General features: G+C 36.0%; 1 protein-coding gene across 4 annotated transcripts in view; it reads left to right on the top strand.

Moving 5' to 3' along the window:
- The window catches only part of LOC127431914 (lethal(3)malignant brain tumor-like protein 4), a 102,287-nt gene that overhangs the window by 60,960 nt on the left and 26,583 nt on the right, over nt 1-14,744 (top strand). For all 4 annotated transcript variants that reach the window (XM_051682570.1, XM_051682567.1, XM_051682569.1 and 1 more), the window contains one exon: nt 1,993-2,069. In XM_051682570.1, coding sequence (XP_051538530.1) covers nt 1,993-2,069 — 77 coding nt within the window. The remainder of the gene's footprint in view (nt 1-1,992; nt 2,070-14,744) is intronic.

Here is a 14,744-nt window from a genome sequence, read left to right as displayed (position 1 = left end):
CATTGAGTCTGTGTCATGTATTTGGCGCCATCTCCTGGTGGTCATATGTAACATTGTGCTTCATGTGGATTATCTAATGATCTATACATCTGATTACCTTGTGTGTGGACTCGTTTGAAATATAATCACCTCCTCTAAATAATGCTATGTGATATTTTATATTACGTTCATTTTTGGTGAAATTATAAGCGTAAAAGCTGCATATAAGCAACACCAACATAATTATCAAACACATATACTTAGCTATTACTCGCTATATTTTTGTCTGTGAGTAAAACAAATAGACTGGTTGTATTTTACTCTTTGAGAGCTTTCCAACAACATATAACACATGACTATTTGATCAGTTTGATGTTTTTAATGATTACAATAATAAATACAGTGCAAAATTATTAATAAATTATAAAACTGGAACACTTCTGATTTATCTGCAGATTTCAAAGCACTTGATCAGTTTTGGTCATAATGTCTACATGCATTGGAAAGTAGAGCTTCTAAACTTTCAAACGATACCTATTTTGTGTTGGTCAAGACTGTAGTTATTAATATTTTGACTTTTCTTTTTTTTTTTCTTTTTTCGTAACACACTTCCTGGAACTTTATTTTAATTTTCCAAATAATTTCCCAGAATTTGAGACAGTTTGGGGACATTTTTGCCAGAGTTTTTTGATAAATGCTCTATTTTCCAGGACTAATGTAAAGACACACAGGCGGTTTGACTGAAGCAAGTGTAATGATCTGTCCACGCTGCCTTGTCATCATTAATATCTAATCAGACTGGGGAATTTCACCACACAGATGAGTAAAACTATTCAGAGAATCACAGCAGAGATCTGCAGATGAAACTGTGTGTTCCTTTAAAAACATCACTGCATGCTAATAATAGAGATACTGTAGGAGGAAATCTGTGTGGAATCCTCAGAAATTAAACTAATATAATTAAAAGTATTCTGACATCTGTATTACAGTCTGAACACGTCACTATATCAGAATAAAGATCAGTCTATAGCAGTGTAAGAGTATATCTGATGCACTATTGCAATTGTGTTGATGTAGATAATTAAATCAAAAAGAAAGTTTTGTGGCTTTCAGTTCATGTCTGTTAGCACTGAGTTCACAATTTACTTTTGGGCAGAGAGTCATGTGATCAATCACTCTAATTGCATATGGCCACCAGGAGGTGGCGCCAAATACATGACTCTGACTCAATGATGACTCAAATGACACAGAATGAAACTCATTCTGTGAAATCTCATTACTAAAATCATGTCTGCATGCTATGCAAACCTTTAGTCATTGCAGTGTTTGAATTAGTTCTTATGTACAATTATTATGTTTTATTTGTTTGGAGAGGCGTTTGGACACTGTTATAAATTATGTAATGCTATAAATTTTGATTGCTTTGTCGTATAAACACAAAAATGTACTCGCAGTTGACCATGATTGGGAACAAAACAAAAGCAGTTTTTCGGAGCCACCTTATTTACACCCAGATATATATTGTCAAATAAGAAAAATAGAAAAAGAAAGTTATAAATAAAGTTTTTTTTTTTTAAGCAGTTTCTTAGAGTCTCAGAATTTATCGTGATCAATATCATTTTCTTTTTTTTTTTCTTTATAATTATACCAAACACTTGACCCTCCTTGTTTCTTTTTTTTTCTTTTTTTTTTTTCTTTTTTTTTTCTCCAAGTTATAAGCCTTTAATTTTGGGTATGCCACTGAAACAGGAAATCTTTAAAAACACCTTCAGAGCTTAAAGAGTTAAATACTAAATTAAATACTCTTGGAAAAAAGGACAAAAGGTATAGATGTATTGACACTGCATTCACTCATTTTGTCCAATCAGAATGAGAGATGTCCTTCCCCCAATAACACCTACTCATGTCTGTGATGTGATGTAAACACTGATAATACTGAAACGTCAAAATGATTATACATCTTAATATCTATACAGTCACTCATCTCGCTCTCTCCTTCTCTGTTGTGTTCAGACTCTCACAGTCAGCGAAATATCTGCGCATCAAAGATGAGGAGGAGGACGACATTGATGTGAACAGTGTCATTTCAGGTGAGGCATCGAGTATGTTTAAATTTCCGCTTTAGTGTCTGGAGTTTTTCTCACATTTCAACCAATCACAAGTCTGTAGTATTTGCTCCAGCGAAATGTTTCGATCTGATTGGCTTCCTGGAGTCAGTGTGCACAAATCTTTCATTTGGTTTGTGATAAAGCCTTCGTGTAATGCTGATATGGATGTGTTAACTGTCTGTAAATCCAGTGTAGTTTAGTTTTTAGTTTGGTGTAATATGGACGCTGCTGTGTTAATGTGTTTTAGATGAGTGTTGGGCGGTAGAGGGTAGACTTTCAGTGTTCGTCTCAAGAGTTGAACTCACACAGAGACGGTAACACTGGTCGTCGGTCACTGTTAATCACTGTTACTTTGTTTTATGCAGATGAGACACCTCAAGCTTTGGATTGTGTTCTTATAAATGAGTTTTTATTCTCCTCTGAAGTTGGCTTTTACTCCTTTTCTAGAGTACATGTCTGTGTTATCTCAGTGCTCTGATTGGCTGCTCTGAAATTGCCAGTTTTGGATTGGCTTGTCTGAGATCACCAGCGGTGGACGAAGTACAGAAATCCTGTACTTGAATGAAATACACCTGTAAAAGTAAATGTACCATCTTAAATTTCTACTTGAGTAAAAGTCCAACTTTTAAGATTTACTTGAGTATTAAAAGTCTTGATCTGGGGGGTCTGGGTAGCTCAGCGAGTATTGACGCTGACTATCACCCCTGGAGTCTTAAGTTTGAATCTGAGTGCTGAGTGACTCCAGCCAGGTCTCCTAAGCAACCAAACTTGCCCGGTTGCTAGGGAGGGTAGAGTCACATGGGGTTAACCTCCTCGTGGTCACTATAATGTGGTTCTCGCTCTCGGTGGGGTGTGTGGTGAGTTGTGTGTGGATGCCATGGAGAATAGCGTGAAGCCTCCACACGCGCTACGTCTCCGTGGTAACGCGCTCAACGAGTCACGTGATAAGATGCGCAGATTGATGGTCTAAGATGCGGAGGCAACTGAGGTTCGTCCTCCACCACCCGGATTGAGGCGAGTCACTATGCCACCACGAGGACTTAGAGCACATTGGGCGTTCCAAATTGGGGAGAAAAATTGGGACTATTGGGACTATTGATTTGTTATTTTAGGAATTTTTGACATTTTTAAAGTTGTACTTGTGTTGTTAATTTCAAGCTGTTTAGACCAAAATTTAAGTTGTTATGCATGGTTCTTGGTTCATTTCGAATTAGACAACACTGAGATATCAGTTCAGTGAGTTGCTAGTCACATTACTGAGTCGGTGAGTTGTTTACTCGAAAACCTCTGTGACCGGATCAGTCTGAATCATGAACCAATCATTCAGTCCATTTTGCGACCTGACTCGACATGTTTATTGAAAAGAATTGTTGCAATGGAATGAATAATTTCTTCATGAATCATGATAATAAATAACAGATACCTACATTTTTGTACTTAAGTACAGTAGCGAAGTACATTTTTTACCGTCCTCCATTGGAGATCACAGTCTTTTGATTGGCTGGTCAGTTGTTTTGGGAGGTTGTGTTTTTTGAGTTGAGCTTTGGTGTATCTGATGCATTTAATTGAATGTGTTTTGATTCATCTGTTTTTTTTTAGACCTCACGGCTCTGAGACATTTTTACTAACCCATTAAATGAAACATTTTGAGTTTGAACTAGAATAAACTCTTGTCAGCGGTTTTATTTTGAGTGGGGGTGCTGCAGTTTGCAGATAATAATATGATATCCAGCATTTTCACAGCAGTTTCGTTGATTTGATTGTTATAATTATCTGATTGTTTCCATGGAGACGTGAGTCCCCTCTAGATCAGAATATTATATTACTGTCAGCAACAGACAGAACGTGAATGTGTGTGCCTGTCAGTCACATGATTCAGACGTGCGTGGATGATTATGTGTGTGTGTTTGTGTGTGATTTGAGCTGAAGGTGTTGTGTCTGTCAACATAACACATTATCGTCATTGACCAGTCTTCTTCAACTCAAACACACACACACACACACACACACACTATCGCAAACTCTTTCGACATGAATCACATGCAGGATCAACAATGGAATTACTGCTAGTAAAAAAGTGAATTGTTGATATCAGTAATTATGTTTACACTAGTAAAAATAGTTAATTCCTGATATTAAGAGTGATGCCATTACTCGCACCATGATTACAAAAATGGAATTTCAACTAGGAAAAGCTGCAATTTTTATATCTGTAAATGCATTTTTACTAGAATAATTTCCACAAATTGTCTTTCATCACAGAAATGCACATTCTTGATATCAAAAAATGGAATCAAGAAGTACATACTTCTTGCTAGTAAAAATGCTGTTGTTTGATATCAATAATTGCATAGTGCAAATATTTATTCTTGATATCAACAGTTGAATTACTGTACATCCTGTGAAAATGCTTATTTTTAATATCTGTAAATGCATTTCAGGTGTTAGATTTGGTATTTCTGGATATTGATTTCAGATATCAATAAATTGAAAAGTAATTAAAGAAATCTTAAAAGGCTTCTGACATAGTTACAATAACATTATAGATATCTGAAATTAAATGAGTGAAAACCAAATAACTGATATAAAAATGAGCATTTTTACTAGTTATAATTCAGTTTTTGATATCAGGAATATAATTATTCATATAAAAATATTTTTTGTATTAGTAAGAAGTATATTGCTGATATGTGAAATTGGAATTTCAAATATTAAGAAATTAGTTATAGATATCTGTAATTGCATTTTAAACTGGAGTGAATGACAGATCATTGTTAAATTCTTCTGTGTAAATGCAGTTGCAGACTTCAAAAATTACGTTTTTTATTAGAAATTCAATTTTGGGAAGTGAACAATGTGCATTCCCATGAGTGATGATGTCATTTTTGGTAAAGAATGAATGTTTTTCTAGTGCAAACCTAATTAATAGTAGTAATTCCACTGCTTATATCAAGAATAAGCATCTTGTGAAAATTGAATACAGAAATGTACGTATTGTTCATATCTTGGAACGGAATACTATTAAGTGCTGCTCGCTTCATACTGTGCAATATATACTGCATACTGCTGACTATTAAAAATAGTTTGTGAAACAGTATGCATTGATAAACATTTCACATTGTTGCACTTTTTGGCAAATTTAGTTACCATTAAGTTATTGAGGATTACTTGCAGTTGACTTGTAGAAAATTCTCATACTGTGCACAGTATACAGTGCATAATATAGACTGCAGAAACAGTACAAGTAGTATGATAGTATGTGATTCAGAACGGTCACACACAGGACTTTTCTTTATACTGTGTTGATAAACTCTCTTTATATAAAGCACAAGAAACATTGAGTTTAGTGTAGTAATGCTGCATGTGTCGTTATAAAGGAGAGATGAGTTGTGTACTTCTGTCTGCAGGTGAATTATACTGCTCTGAAAGTAGAAATTCATCATTCATGAGCAATTCATCTCTGTTAAATCAACAATGCTAATTATCTGAAAACAGTCATTCTGAAATTAACATTTGCATCCACACACGCTGAGCCTCTTAACATTACATCTACAGCGTCTAATCAACAGGCCTGAACTCTTAAAGCAATGATATTGAAATGTTTTATTTTTAGAATGCCGCAAGATTATGCTGCGATTTTCTTCTAGTGGAGGCGTTTCAATGACTCAGCTCTTTCAGTACACCTGCAGGTTTGAGCTTCTTCTGGCGTGTTATTTTCTCTGCTGCAGGTGAATAGAGCTGCACAAATATCCTCTGAGTCTCTGCATTAGTTTGCCTGGAGCTGGAGTAATGTTGGCCAAACAGAAGAGATTCTTTTGCATTCACTTATTACTATATACAGAGACAAAACTCTGAGACAGCATTGAAAATCTGAGGTTTTGCATTTAACCTCCTGAGAGGTCTGTCAAACATGTTGAGTGATCCAAACATCATCTGCAGCCTGAAACTGAACTTTTGATCTGATTTTAGGAGTGAATGCACTTAACTGCATAGAGAGCTATAGGATGCTCCCTTGCTCCCTATTTAGTGAATGACTTAACCTCCAGTGTGCTGTCTGTCTGCACTGGTCTCAGAACAGTTTGAAATGCACCTTATTTTCATGCTAACTCCATATAAAGCCTCTAAAAGCAACATTTTACAAAATAACTAACATGTTTTTTCAGCTTTTGAGGAAATGTGGTGCCAGTGTCCACGGATGTGGACATCAAGTTTATCGGCGTGCTGACGTGTGAAAAATTTACAGATTTTTTTAAAGTGGCATATCAAACGAAACTAGAGACTCTCCTCTTTACAACCAAACAGGGTTCAATGAAAAAAACTTGATGTTTGTTGGCTCTGCACCCATTGAAGCGCTTCACAGAAATTGATGTCATGTTGTTGTGTCATGTGACTCGGTGCACCAGAAGTTTAACACTTAAATGACAGTCTAGAGTCTTGTGAACAGTATTCAGTTGGTTTTTATTCATTTAAATTATGCGTATACAGCAAAGCCAAAATACAACGTGGACGCAGGGTCGCATGAGGTTAAACAAGGATTTTTTTACATTTTAAACAAAGTTATGATGGTATATTACACACTCTAGGTCACTAATCAAATAAGCTAATTTAAGACTTTGATCATAATAACTACTTTGTACAGATTTCCTTGCTTCCATTGAACAGGGTTCCCACAGTCAAAGAACACCTGGAAATATCAGACAATCTTGTAAAAGAGTTAAATCTCAAAGTCATGGAAATGAGTGAAATCTCACAAATTCAGTAAAAAAATGTCTGTGATTCCCCAATGGCTGGTAAATGTTCAGATTTCACTCAGCATGTTGAAAGTAAAAGTTTGGTTCGACTTGTTCCATGCTGTGGCAGTCTTAAGCATCTGGGGGCCCGTTTCAAGAGCTAATGTGGGGCCCTACCTCCCATAAAAAACCATAAAAGAGAGAAAAAAAGCAAAGATTCAAGTTGATTTTCATAAATATATTTTCAGACATCACCTTAAATGCATTATGTGCACTTTCTGCATCAATAGCTCAGCATAGAAATAATCCAAACAGTTCCCTTAATTTAAAAACTGAAACAATGTCATTATTTTTGCTTTGGAGTAAGGAGAAGCCTCGCCCTTCAGCAACTACTATTCTGCACTGAATAGCACTATGTGTTAGGTATCAGCTGACATAAAAACAGCTTAAACAATTCCCTCATATTAAATTAACAACAACAGCAATAACACATTTGGCTTGGGAATTAAGTGTCTGAAACTACTGGTAGTTTACAATGAATTGCGCTTGGCGCTCTTTCAGCACCACGGACAGCTCACAGACAGACAGAGGGGGAGCAAGCCAAGCGGGAGAGAGAAATTCCGATTGCGGGAATCCAGTTAGCCGCTGGCATGTCTGTTGGGGGCCCTTTGAAGGGCGGGGCCCGTTTTAATTGAACGGGTGAAACATAGCTAAGGCCACCAATGGTTCCGTGTAATGTGTGTCCAAAGATGAGATCCACACAATACATTAGTCACTGAATAATGTCTCTTTTAACATCCTTTCTGTTCTTTACATTCAGAAAGTTAGAATTAGAGTTAGAAGGTCCCCTGAGTAATTAGCAGCATTAAGATTCTAATCTGTAAATCTGTATTAATACCCAGCCCTACTGGAGAACATGATCATCAGGTTTTGATCATGTCAGCTTCAGTTCATGCTGTCATTAAAATACCAAATACTGATATTCTCAAAGTCATGTTCATTTTTAAACTTTTCACTCAGAAATTGTTTTTCTTATAATATAATTTGTAATGAATTTGTATTAAATTACATTGCAAAATAGAGGCATTTTCACTGGTTGTCTCAGACTTTTGGACCCCACTGTACATCACAATGTCTTAAAGGGACTTTACAGGGCAATTCTTGACTTTTTTAGGTTATTTTTACACTGTTTTATACATAAATGTTCCCCCATCATGAAAATCACCTTTAAAATCTTTGAGTCATTTTGTGCCGTCTGCTCTCAGCTGCTGTTCGTAAATCCTAATTTGTCTCCAGAGATCTGCTCGATTAAATCATTAAATTGTCAGGCGGAGCCACGCTGATTGTGTAGGATATATTGTTATCAGACTCCTTCGGCTCTGTGCCGAGATTACATTAGCAGGAACTTGTAGTCACATAAAACTGATGTAGCAGAGCCAGACTTTAACTATCGGCATAAAGTCTGGTCTACATTGCAGCTTAATCTGGCCTTCACTGGTCAGGTTGGTCTGGTGTGTGCTGGTTTTAGAGGGGTTTTGGACTAGACCAGCAGAGAATGAGCGGATGCAGATGTGTCGTTCACAGCAGGATTTGGGTCCAAATCCTCTGTAGTCATTAGAGCCGCAGCTCAGCAAGAGTCCTGAACAAATAATAATCTGATGTCAACATCACACTTGTCATGTTTCCATCCCATGTGTTTAAGAGAACAAAATCATCAGTTCTGAGGAAATTGATGCAAAATAGAAATGAAAATGGAAGTCTCTGTGGCTCTTTCGTTTAGAGTTTCATGAACTTCATGTTTGCTTGCATTCAGCATCAGATGACTTTCACATGGCTTGTTAAGGCAAAGTCACATGACTTTTTTGATGCACATACACTGTATATTCCTATATAAATCCTATAGGTATGTATTCAGTATATCCGTTTCCATTGTAGTTGCATGTTTTCTTATCGAATAAAAAATGCATCCATGTACATTTTGGCCATTTTATTTGCATATTTCTGTTTCAACGCAGCATTTTGCGATGCAAGACCCCCAAATTTGCATACAAATATGTGAATGGAAACGTCAAACGCTCATGAAGTAAACGTCACTGACGTGACAGATGTGACAAGAATCACTGCTTGAACGGTTTGATCATCACATGTTTATTTCTCTGTTGATGTGTCAGAACACAAGCACATGCTGAAGTTGTTGTTTTGGAGCAGAATAATGATGCAGTCATGTTTTTAAGTAATAAATTGTACATATTTTGACAAGATAATGATCAGCTTGTTATCTAGCATTCTCCCAAATCATTGAGTTGCCTACCTATACTGCATTTTAAAGGATCCCGATCCCAATGTAAAGGCTGTTCCAAACAGTGTGCAGAAAAAATTATAAGACAGCATGACATTTTTTTTTCACAGAGAATGCAGTCTTAGAAAATAATTCGTTTTTCCACTCTAAATATTTAAAATCCCAGTCATCTTTTCTTGTATGTAAATGACATGAAACATTTAGCTCGTGCCTCAATTAACCAGCATGTCCTCAGTGTGAAACAACATCTCCAGTAATGCTCACCCGCGCTACTTCATCCTATAATGTCTCTGTTGTCATGGTAACAGTGGAGGTCGTGCTGGCTAACTGGAATGCCCCACAGTTCTGGACCTTTCCATCTGAGGGTCAGTGTGCTTAACTAATTAGCGGCCATCAGCTGTCTTGCCACCTTTGTATTTAGTGTTGCTAACCACAGACAGCATTCTCAAAACCTAGTGAACGCCCTACCCCCAAAAATACTGCAGACTCGCTTGTGATTATGACACCCAAAAATGGTACCTAGTTAGGTAGCACAGCTAGGGTTTGAAAGCTATTAGATTATTGCAGAATTATTGAAATCAATATCAGTGAGATATTCCTTTTTTATCATATAGTGGTGATACCATATGCATGAAGCTTCAGGGTACTTCAAAGAATACAATGGCACATAATCACCCCTTGGTTACCGTTGTTCACTCTGACAAGCTTTGTGGAACTTCTCATAGGAATGAATGGGAGAATCCCGAGAACGATACGGATTTTGGCTAAATATTCTCTGAAACTGAATGGATAATATTCTTACGTGTGCCGGAATAAAGAGTGATATTGCAAATGATTTTTATCTAACATCACTGCCAACTATGTTAAAATAAAATTATACTTTATAAATTCTGAATCTATGTACTGATTAGAGGTCGACCGATAACCGATTAATCGGCCAATAGTTTTTTAAAAAAGCATTCTTTCTCTTTCCATACATTGATGGGTACAGACATAGAGGCTACAAGAGTGCAAAATAAATAAAATCTCAGATGTATGGTTTATCAATAAAAATTCCAATAATAGCAAGAAAAAATTATGATTCGGAATGTAACGCGGGAATTTTAACTATAAACAAACCTGAAAAATGCCAGGGACTCTTATTTTACATTGACAAAACTTTGTTACAATGATCTATATTTAAGTATTTACCAAATTAAGCCTTTTATAGCCTATATTTATATTCACCTTAGAGTTTTGTATGCGCTGTATACAAGTATATTTCACCAGATGAGGTTTAATGAAAAATAGGGTTTATTATTCACAAGATATGAAGTGGGAGACATGATATATGTGCTGACGTGGCACATTTCCATTAATACCTTCACTTTAGTTTAGGACACTTGATTATCTAATCAAAATAACAAAATATGCTTTGCAGTGAGGATGAAAATATGGATGAATATTGTCAATAATGAAAGATTTGGATACAGCAAATCCCCACGTGATACTTACTGTACAACCAAGCCATTCTAACTGAATAATCTTCCAGCGCCAGCCATGGAGCAATCAAACAACAACAACAACAACAACAAAATAATAATTAATCGGTAAAACTGATAAATCGGTCTACCTCTAGTACTGATTACCATTGTCACATGTCTGTCAAACATGTTGAGTGATCCAAACATCATCTGCAGCCTGAAACTGAACTTTTGATCAGATTTTAGGAGTGAATGCACTTAACTGCATAGAGAGCTATAGGATGCTCCCTTGCTCCCTATTTAGTGAATGACTTAACCTCCAGTGTGCTGTCTGTCTGCACTGATCTCAGAACAGTTTGAAATGTACCTTATTTTCATCCTAACTCCATATAAAGACTCTGAAAGACACATTTTTCAGCTTTTGGATGAATCCATTTATTCTCAATGTGATAATGTACAGTAAATATAGGATATTTTAATGAAAATGAGACTATAGTCCACATATGTGGTCATTGTGTTTATCAGCATGCCGTTTCTCGATAAATCACTCAAATTTTAAAAATGTCATATCAGATGAAACTAGAGACTCTAATCTTTTGACTCAAACAGGTTTCAATGTAAAAACTTTATCGGATTTCTTACCAGATGTAGTTTTATTGGTGTTTCTCCCAAAGACAAACTACGATGTCATCGACACCATGTTGTTTGATCACATGACTTGGTGCGTCAAAAGTTTAACCCTTTACTGTCAGCACAGAGTCTCCTGAACTGAGATCAGTTGGTTTACATGAATTTAAATTATGTGTTGCATATAGCGAAGCCAAAATATTACAGGTAGACAGATATATCGGTTTTACCGATTAATCGGTACCGATAGTTGCTTTTTGGAACTATTGGTTATCTGCAAAAATTTCTACAAACCTCTACAAAATACAACATCCATGCATGGGGTTGCACAAGGTTAAAACTACTCAAGCATACATTGACTTTCATACACTCACATTAGAAAACAGCAAAGTTGTCTGAGGAAAATAGCAAATGGTAAAGCGCTTTACACAGTGAACAGGGGATTCTCCTCAAACATCACCAGTGTGCAGCATCCACCTGGATGATGTGACAGCAGCCATAGTGCGCCAGTACGCTCACCACACCAGATGTTGATGGAGAGGAGAGAGTAGAGTTATAGAACAAATTAATGGATGGGGATAATTAGGAAGCCATGATTGATAAGGGGCAATGGGGGGGAATTTGGCCAGGACACCGGGGTTATACCTCTACTCTTTTCGAAAAGTGTCCTGGGATTTTTAATGACCACAGAGAGTCAGGACCTCAGTTTAACATCTCATCTGAAGGATGGTGCCGTTTTACAGTATAGTGTCCCCATCACTATACTGGGGCATTAGGACCCACACAGACTGCAGGGTGAACAACCCCTGCTGGACTCCCTAATACCTCTTCCAGCAGCAACCTTAGTTTTCCCAGGAGGTCTCCCATCCAGGTACTGACCAGGCTCAACCCTGCTTAGCTTCAGTGGGAACCAGTCTTGAGCTACAGGGTGATATAGCATTTAAAGGCAGGGCTTAGTGAAGGGTCAGTTACCATGGTACATGCCCATGATTCCCCAAAATGCTGCTGACCTGTTATACACTTCCTGTATGATTATGATAAACTTAACGAGTGGTAACAAAGTGGCCAGGAAAAACTCAAATGAATGAAGGTGAAATCAGTCATATGGCTCGTGACTACAAGAGCACACACAAGAGCAGGAGACGTTCTCTCATCTACAGGTAATCCATGAACAGATCAGTTTCATGGGGTTCTCCAGAAACTAGAGTCGTTTATCTGATGGATTTGATTGATCGGACACACAAACTGTCCTCTCTCTCTCTCTCTCTCTCTCTCTCTTTAAATCGTTTCTGACAGGAGCATCAAAAGGCATTTGATGACAAATAATGTTAGGTGTTTACCTGTGTTCTGACTTACATCAAATATAAACCTAAAATCATCTGTCAAATAGAGCTGCACAATTATGGCATCATAATTGTTGATTATTTTCTTGTAATTCACATTAAATACTTATTTTGTCTACCATATAGGCTACACATAAAAAAAGACAAGGTTGTTTCTGAATGACCTTATTTTCGATTTAATACCTAACATTGGCCCTTAAATTTTTATCTTAAATATTATACACAGAAATCGAGCAACAGACATGTCTGTGATTGGTTCATACTCCACTTCTGCAAAAAAAACAAACAAGCAAAAAAAAAAAAACACCCCATTGTATTTAGAGGTTTTATGGTAACATTTTTTATTAAGGTTATATTTTGTAGCATTAGTTAATGCTTTAGATATCATTAACTAACAATGAACAATATATTTTTACAGCATGTATTTATCTTGGATCATTTTTTAATATATGAAAATACAAGTGTTCATTGTTAATTCATGTTAGTTCATAATGCATTAACTAATGTCATTTTAAAAATGCATTAGTGTATGTAGAAATGTATATTAAAGTAGATTAATAATGCTGTAAACGAATACAATCTTATTTGAAAGTGTTGCAGATTTTTTACGCAGAGGGAGTAGACATCAATGGAATGCTTTAATGGGCACTTTTGCGCAGCTATAATGTCAAAGGAATATATGTAAATATACCTAGGCAGCAGTTTTGGATATCACAGGCCAGACTCCTGTATGATGCATAAAAATGCTGTAGGATCGCCTGCTCGACATCACTGATTTATGTTTAAAGTTGAACATGCAAATGTGAATACTTCAAGAGTGATTTAACAATTATTAAAAGTGAAACCTGTGAAATAATATGTACTTTAATTTTTTGTTTTAGTCTATTAAGTGAACTCTTTTTACGAATGCATTTCATCAGCTTGACATTGAAGTATTGTGTCGTCAGTGTTTAAAAGACTCTAGAGCTCCAGTGAAATGATTTCAGTATCCTCATCAGTGAGAGAGTCCTTGACATTTGCATTGATTCGCTCTCATCGATCTGATCGTCCCTCATAAGCGCCGGTCATGTGACTGACATTAATGTGAGCAGACATCACCGATGTGACTCGATGAGCTTGCTGTGACCTTAAGCGTTGATGTCTCATGCTGTTAAAGCCTGAACGCTCTCTGCATTTGAGAAGAGAGAGATTTTATTTGTCAAGTGAAATAATGAGCGGCTTCACATTATGTGATCTGGCGATAAACACTTATCTTGTGTGTATAATGAGACTCCAACACACCGTTAAACCTCAACACTGCCATTAGTGTGTGAGTGCCATCTTTGTATTATATTCAGGACTGTGGTCCGTCTAGGTGCATTAGAATTATAAAGCGTAAAATAGAAGAAAATGAACTTGAAGGGTTATGTGTTTTCAAGAAATAGACATTCGATATTAGAGAAAAAAACATTCTTATGCTCTCTTGTAAGATTTAATGTTTACCACGGTAATATGATGCATGGAAATCACTTCCTAAATCATAATGTCAGGTGAACTTTATATAATGAACAGTGTTGCAGAAGCTACTTTGAAAACTACTCATTAAGAGTAGTTAAACTACAGACAAGCAACTCTTTTGAAAAGTATTTATCTACACGCTACAAGTTACTAACAAAACATTAAAGCTATTTAGAAAAGAAAATATTTTTAAAAATACGTCTATCAGATGATGTTATTGATAACACTTTCTATGAAGTCCATATTTATAATGCATTAGTAATGTCTCATGATGTTGTAACTTCTCAGAAATAATTGTAACCACAATTATAATACATTATAATACTGACCTATTCATAGATTATAATGCATTATAACACAAGCAACATCCTATTTTATCTGCAGAAATTATAATGTATTATATATTTGTAATTTATATGTAATAATGTAGGTGTGCTTTAAGTAAAGTGACAAAAGCAATGTCTTCTTATAAACATCTATAACATATTATTGAGTTGTTATAAGACATTATAAGTATTTTTAAGTGGTTATTAGACATTACAAGTATTTTGTGCATGTGTAATGTGTATAACTTCCAGCTTGAAGTTATACACATTACACATGCATACAGAATACAAAATAACACAATATTAATTTTGAGATATTATGAAAAACACTTGTAAAACTATGAGGTTAAAATATATCAGAACATATGTATG

The sequence above is a fragment of the Myxocyprinus asiaticus genome, chromosome 41, assembly GCF_019703515.2.
Source record: "Myxocyprinus asiaticus isolate MX2 ecotype Aquarium Trade chromosome 41, UBuf_Myxa_2, whole genome shotgun sequence".
NCBI lineage: Eukaryota > Metazoa > Chordata > Actinopteri > Cypriniformes > Catostomidae > Myxocyprinus > Myxocyprinus asiaticus.
Note: the sequence above shows the minus strand (reverse complement) of the source record. Positions and strands in the feature narration are given on the sequence as shown.